A 7466-nucleotide genomic window follows, 5' to 3' on the forward strand; every position below is an offset into this window, starting at 1 on the left:
CGTGACCAAAAAAGAAATTTACTAATAGTTGAGTAGGGGTAAGCAAAATCAGATTCGATTTGAAAAACTCGATAAAAAATTCAAATTTGGAATTAAATAGTTCGATTTATTTGAGTAAATCAAGTTATTTGGATAAAATCGAATAAAAAATTATGTTTTTCGGTTTAACTCAAATATGAATTACACAATTCAAGTTATCAGAAAATTTGAATAAGAAAAGATAAAACTACGTCATTTTGATAAATGTTTACTCATTAAGTAAAAAGTCAAAGCCATTATATTATTTATGTAGTTAAATAATTTTATATTTCGTCTACTAGTTAAATAATCAATTCATGTAAACGCAACGTTGAGTATAAATAATAGGATTCGTTAACTTGACTCAAAATTTTTTTACTTGATTCGGTTTGAAAAAATTCAAATTGAGTTCGGTTGCTAAAATAAAATTCGTCAACTCTACTAACTCGAAAATTTTTGACTCGACTCGACTCGATCGAATACTCATCCCTAGAGTTGAGTAACCATTTTGTAACTTTTCATAATCAATTGTGACAAAAAAAAACCATAATTGAGTGACTTTTACCGCAGTTTACCCAATTTTTAATGAACACCGATTAAGGCTTTAACTTTGTTATGGTGATAATTAGATAAACGTAGATTCAAGCATAACCTTGTACTGCGAGCATTTAGGATTAGGATAATTCCCAATAAATGAATTTGAAGAGTAGGGTATACATGTAATTTCACACTATCTTTTTTAATTTCAATTTTCTCTTATACGTTTCAAGTTTCTATTGCCTCCCACCACCAGTTATTCATGTCTTTCACATTTCGCTTTTGTTTAGTTTCCACGAGGGAGACGAGCGTTTCAACTCTCAAGTTCTAACGGTTTCATATATATATATATATGTAGATGTTCGTACATTCTTATTCAATGGCGTGATTGAGATAGGAACCAATGAGCAGTACAAGAAGAACCGAAGAGCAGGTGGAGAAGAAGAATAACAACAACAACAATGAAAGGATTCTCCGATTGGGGAATTACGAGTTAGGGAGAACTCTCGGCCAAGGAAACTTCGCTAAAGTTAAATTAGCTAAGCATCTCCACTCATCTCTCCCTTTTGCTGTTAAGATCCTCGACAAGTCCAATCTCATTCAACTCAAAATCGCCGATCAGGTCTCTTTTATCTCCCTCTAATTTCATTTCAAATTTTCAATCTATGTTTGTCTGTGATCTATTGTTCAATGCGGTTTCAAATTTCAAATCCCTGACGAATCGTGTTTGCAGATAAAGAGAGAAATCTCCACTTTGAAGCTGCTTAAACATCCTAACGTCGTTCGTTTACATGAGGTATTATCGTTAATTCGTTATTCTGCTTTTTTTTTTCCCTTTAATCGAAACCATTGATATTGATGCTCTATCAACTGATTGATCATGATAATGAGAAAAAAAAGTTTTAAAGTTGAATGGTTATTTGTCTTTGCTTTTTGGAGAGTAATTTTTTTTATCAAGTTTAGTATATAATTTGTTTAAGATTAAAGGAAATTATTATGATGTTGATCACACCAGTCGTCACCTCTGATCACTACTAAGATTTTTTTCTTTTTTTATATTATTATATATGTGTGGATATGTGGTATTATTAATTTATGATGCTTCTGAGAGTGAAGTCGATGTCAAGGGGGAATGGGACCATAAATGTGGTTTGGTGTTATTAATTAGTATGGAATGTGAATGAGAGGGAGAGAAACGCGAGCGCGAGTGATCACATATTATATCGTGAATAATTAAATGGGGGCCATTTCTGGCTAATATTGACCTGGTCCTTCTTGACTTTGTGCGTTGTGCTCCATGGCCAGCGGTATTGAATCCCACAATGCCATGATTAGATTTCACATGATATAGGAAGCCAAAATTGAGTGCTAGATATTTTTCTCTGCGAAAAATTTTGAAAACAAAGAAGGAAATCAGAGAGAGAGATGAGATTGCATTGTATAAGTATATGCAAAAGGATCCAATGCGTAGCTATGTAGTTCAAATTGATGCTTCATGCTAATTGTACTTGATATTGAGTTGTATCTACTGATAACGAAGACAAACAACTATTAGTTCCATTTATTAAAGGTTAAATTCTGATATTGGTCCATATACTTTGTGAAAGTTAGTGCATTTGTTTCTATACTTTAATTTGACCAAATTTAGATTTTGTATTTTTCGAATCGGTTAATTTTAATCCTTTTATTTTGTAAGTTTTGAAATTTTAATAATGACCCAAATAATAAAGTTAAATCTATATGGTTAAATTCAATAACTAGTTTTTTACTATGCGTACAATTATAGGTTTAATTCATATTCTTCAATTGAATTATTCTAAGTCCTTATATTTATTGAAATTTGAAATTTCAATCTTGACATGAAAGACTGCCATTAATCCATTAACTGAATTTTTAATGAGTAATATGTAAATATTACAAGCTCACATGATATTACACATATGATAATACGTTTCTCACATGATATTTGGGAAATAGCATAACTTAACTGAATGAATTTAATAGTTATTGTTTGGTGATGACTGGAATTTTAAAATTTGAAAAGGACATGGACTAAAAATGATCAAATTAAAATACATAGATTAAATCCATAACTTTCACAAAGTATAGGGACTAATAGCATAATTTAACCTTTATTAAATCTTCATCAAACTCCCAAATGCACCCAAGGCAGCTTTTTGGGTTCAACTTCTGTGTTAATTCATCATTGTCCTCTTTACTCTTAGGAAATGAGACTTGAGATTAGCAAAGTAATGATAATGCAATTATGTAGAAGCTGTAAATGTGTGTGCTTGCTCATCTCTATAGCTAAGTCGACATCTTCTCATGACTCTAGCGATGGCTTTGCTTATAATAAACATATATGCAGGTCTTGGCAAGCAAAACCAAAATTTACATGGTCCTAGAATATGCAACTGGAGGGGAGCTGTTTGACAAAATTGTAAGAAACTTTGTTTTTCTGGGGTTTCTTTTGCAATAAATATTAAATTAGTTACATTACTTGGCTGCTTCTGTATCACAGGCTTCCAATGGGAAGCTTTCTGAAGCTGAAGGAAGGAATTTCTTCCAGCAGTTAATTGATGGTGTTGGTTATTGTCATGACAAAGGTGTTTTCCACAGGGATCTTAAGGTCATTTCATGTCCTCTAGATATATTTTTGGTAAAAGTACTTTTGAAGGCCTTATATTAAGAGTCAGATTGTATTTTACCCCTCTACTAAAAGAAAAAAGGTAAATTAATTCATGTACATTAAACTAAAGAGCAAAATAATTTTTATGTTAAATATTTCATCTATTTTTACTGCTAAAAACTGACGCGGTTGACAGAATAATCAAATAGTGACACGTGACATGCCACATGTACCTTATGCTAACGTACAAGATCCAGTTTTTAACAGCAAAAATGAATAGAAATTTTTTTAGCATAATGACCAGTTTACTCTTTAATCCAATTTACAATAATTGATTTGATTTTTTTTGAATAGATCGAAAACAAAATGCAACCTAACAACTAATATAAAAACATCTATAATACTTTTACCTCTATTTCTTTTATATGTCATACCAATTTTTCTTCTTTTCTCTTGTTTTTTATAGTTAATCTGCTAAAATCTATTCTTCCTTTATTTCAGCTCGAAAATGTTCTTATTGATGCAAAAGGGAACATAAAGATATCTGATTTTGGCCTCAGTGCATTGCCTCAACATATTAGGGTAAAATAAATTGCGCTTCTAGACAACAAATTCATGAAAAAAATGGATTTGCTTCTAATTTTAAGTTCAATTTGTAATATCAGGAGGATGGCTTATTGCATACAACATGTGGAAGTCCTAACTATGTTGCACCGGAGGTTCTTGCTAATAGAGGGTATAATGGTGCCACCTCAGACATATGGTCATGTGGCGTAATCTTATATGTAATTCTCACCGGATACCTCCCTTTTGATGATCGGAATCTTGCAGTTCTTTATCAGAAGGTATTCGAGGTCTACATACATTTTTAATCATTTTGTTATAATCACTTCTACCTTAGGAGTCATATTGTATTTTATCATTTTTACTTAACAAATAATAATTTAATCCTTATAGGTTAGGTCAAAAAGTAAACTAGTCTTTTTTAGGTAAAAATACCATAGGGGCCAATGTACTATGAATTAAATTGCATTTTACTCTATCTACTAAAAAATAGACAAATTAGTCCCTGTACATTAGATAAAAAATAAATTGATCCTTTCTGTTAAAAATTTTATCCATTTGTCCCATTAAAAATTAACTTGGCTAATAGAATAATTAGACAGTGACACGTGGCATGCTAAATGTACCTTATGTTAACGTACTGAGACCAGTTTTTAATAGTGAAAATTGATGGAATTTTTAACAAAATGATCAATTTCCTCTTTAATGTAACATATATGGATTAATTTATCTATTTTTTTAGTAGAAAGGAAAAAATGTAAATTGACTCCTAGTACAGGGGCTTACATGGTAATTTTTTTCATCCTTTTTGTTAAAATTCCGTCCATTTTCATTGTTAAAAACTAGTGTAATTGACAAAATAATTAAAAAGTTACACTTGACGTGCCACGTGTACCTCAGTCTAACATACAAAGACCGATTTTTAACAGAATGACTAATTTAATCTTTGATTTAATATGGAGACTAATTTATCCCTTTTCTTAATAGAATGGCAAAACGCAATCTGGCTCTTAGTGTACTTTTACCACTTTATTCTTATCAATCCCAATGTCTAATTCACTAGTGAATTTGACAGATTTTCAAAGGGGATACTCGGATTCCTAAATGGTTATCATCCGGTGCTCAGAACATGATAAAAAGGATTCTTGATCCGAACCCTAATACCAGGATAACAATGGCAGGTATAAAAAATGATGAATGGTTCAAACAAGATTATAGTCCAGCAGTACCTGATGATGACGAAGAAGATACATACGTTGATGATGAAGCTTTCTCAATGTCTGAAATGGTGAGAGCTTCCCAAAAATTGTCTTTTAACAAGTCCTCCACTTGCAAGCTATTGAACATAAACTAATAGTCATTATTTTGATGAAGGCATATGATGGAAATAAGAGCCCTGAATCACCCACTCTCATTAATGCTTTTCAGTTGATAGGAATGTCATCCTACTTAGACCTTTCTGGTTTCTTTGAAAAGGAGGTAACTAGTTTAAATTTTATGCAGTTTGGTCACTATTTTATCAATCCAATTTACAAATTTTTTTTCTATCTACAGGATGTCTCTGAAAGGAAGATCAGATTTACATCCAATCATTCAGCTAAAGATTTGCTTGCAAGAATTCAAGATATTGTGATAGAAATGGGATTTCGAGTCCAAATGAAAAACAGAAGGGTTAGTTAGTGGTAAAATTACTGTGGAGGCCCTTTTATTAAGAGTCTGATTGCATTTTGCCTCTGTTACTCAAAAAATTGGCAAATTAATCCCTATATGTTAGATCAAAGAGCAAACAAGTCCTTCTGTTATGTTAAAATTTTCATCTATTTCTACTATTAAAAACCGATCCTTTTACATTAGAAGGTGGTACATATGGCATTACACATGTAACTGTTTGATTATTATGTCAGCCATGCTATTTTTTTAATAGTAGAAATAGATGGATTTTTTAATAGAAATAATTAAATTGTTCTTTGATCTAATGTACATGGATTAATTTACCTATTTTTTAAGTAAATAGAGCACAATACAATCTGACTCTTAGTACGGGAATTTTCATGATACTTTTAATAGTAATTAGTACATTGAGGTGTCTTCCTTTGGGGTATGTCTCATCATAAGAATGTCTACCATATAATAGTCCTAAACTTTGTATTCCTTCTTTGTTTTAGTTGAAAGCAACACGAGAACACCGAGGCCAGAAATGTGTTGGCAGTCTTTCAATTGCAGCTGAGGTAAATATTCACTCCTATAAATTTACCATTTATGAGGTCCATGCCCTTTGCTTACCTCTAATCGAACATCTTTGTATATTTTTTCTTTTACTGTCAGGTGTTTGAGATAAGTCCATCATTGTATGTGGTTGAATTAAGAAAATCATACGGTGATTCTACTGTTTATAGACAGGTGGACTATTTCTTTCCCCTCTTTATTTTCACACTGTTTTCGAAATTAAACAAGACGGTTGATCGAATCACGAATCAGTTGTAATACCGCTTTAAAATTAAGGATTAAATCAGTTAACCAGTTAACTAGTACAAATTCATTAGAACGATTGAATCGAATTAAAAAATTAATTAAACTAATTTTCTCTATTTTTTAAATTTATATAATTTTAATAATTTATTTAATTAATCCCAACAAACCATTCCAACTTATCAATACGACCAATTCTACTATTTGTTATTCTCAATTCTAATTGAAATGATGATATATATACTTGCAGTTATGTACAAAGCTGTCAAAAGACTTGGGTGTCCCTATGGGTCAAGGCCAAGGGCTGGTCTCGATAGAAGCTTGATGGACTGATTGTTGGTTTGTGACTTGGCTGACTCGGGCAACATAAAAAGGTTCCAGTACAGGTTTAAATTGTAAATTAATGGTTAAACTATGATTTCGGTCCCTCTATTATGCTTGACTATGAGATTTAGTTCATGTGCTTTAAATTAGTATAAACTAGTCTCTTTATTTATTTCTATAATGTCATTAGTTAATCTCAATAATCAACATTGTTAATTATTCCGGTTAAAACATGATCGAAATAGTTAATGATTTGAACTAACTAATGGCATTAAAAAAATTAAGAGATCAATTTATAACAAATCAAAATACAGGAGCTAAATTTTGAATTTAAGCATAGAAATGTGACCAACTATAATTTAACCTTTAATATTTATTTGTACAAATATCATCGTTGTTTGTAGGTGAAGTTTTTTCTTTTAATAAAAAAATGAAATTAAAGTATACCCGTGAGCACATAATGTATTGAAGAAGCAACAATTTAGGCATTTCGTGTACTATATATTTAACGGCTTAAATTAAAAGCAAAATGGTCCAAATTTAGCCATTGAAGCATTGATATCACATTTCTTCTCCATTAAATAATAATGGTGGAGTTTGTCACTATCTTTCACATTTATCTTTTTCTTTTTAATTAATAAAGTTAAATTTTTATAATGGTTGATTTGAGTACGTTATTGATGATTTATTTGATTTATTTGATTTAATTAAATAAATTATGTAAAAAGTTATAAATTAAAAAGAAATCGATTTATAGATTAACTGATGCAACTTCTTATTCTGAATCAATATCTACACTAATTCTTAGTCTAATCAATTTAAACACTAATCTAATATGATTTTGAAAATAATACAAGAAATATGCATCCATACAATTAAATAGTATAGGTGAAAGTATTCCTCTTTTCAAAAAGAAAAATGAAGG

At 30.6% G+C, this 7466-nt stretch overlaps 1 protein-coding gene across 2 annotated transcripts; it reads left to right on the top strand.

The window, feature by feature from the left end:
* Positions 1–790: 790 nt before the first annotated feature.
* On the top strand, positions 791–6713 carry LOC121230796 (CBL-interacting serine/threonine-protein kinase 1). 2 transcript variants are annotated; one of them, XM_041116220.1, is made up of 12 exons: positions 791–1177; positions 1289–1351; positions 2924–2995; positions 3077–3184; positions 3686–3766; positions 3850–4029; positions 4824–5036; positions 5123–5227; positions 5303–5419; positions 5914–5976; positions 6074–6148; positions 6468–6713. In XM_041116220.1, the coding sequence occupies exons 1-12, from the start codon at positions 959–961 to the stop codon at positions 6540–6542; spliced, it is 1371 nt and encodes a 456-aa protein (XP_040972154.1). In that variant the 5' UTR covers positions 791–958; the 3' UTR covers positions 6543–6713. The 2 variants fall into 2 exon arrangements, 1 of the variants encoding a protein (XP_040972154.1); XR_005928932.1 differs by lacking the exon at positions 6468–6713 and having other exon boundaries at positions 793–1177; positions 5303–5430.
* The last annotated feature ends 753 nt before the right edge of the window (positions 6714–7466 follow it).

The sequence above is a fragment of the Gossypium hirsutum genome, chromosome A06, assembly GCF_007990345.1.
Source record: "Gossypium hirsutum isolate 1008001.06 chromosome A06, Gossypium_hirsutum_v2.1, whole genome shotgun sequence".
Classification (NCBI taxonomy): Eukaryota; Viridiplantae; Streptophyta; class Magnoliopsida; order Malvales; family Malvaceae; genus Gossypium; species Gossypium hirsutum.

Coding starts and splice junctions, on each gene's coding strand:
- LOC121230796 (XM_041116220.1), top strand. CDS start 959: ATGAGCAGTACAAGAAGAACCGAAGAGCAGGTGGAGAAGAAGAATAAC. Junction 5,037..5,122: donor CTTTCTCAATGTCTGAAATG/GTGAGAGCTTCC, acceptor ATTTTGATGAAG/GCATATGATGGAAATAAGAG. Junction 5,420..5,913: donor TCCAAATGAAAAACAGAAGG/GTTAGTTAGTGG, acceptor TCTTTGTTTTAG/TTGAAAGCAACACGAGAACA.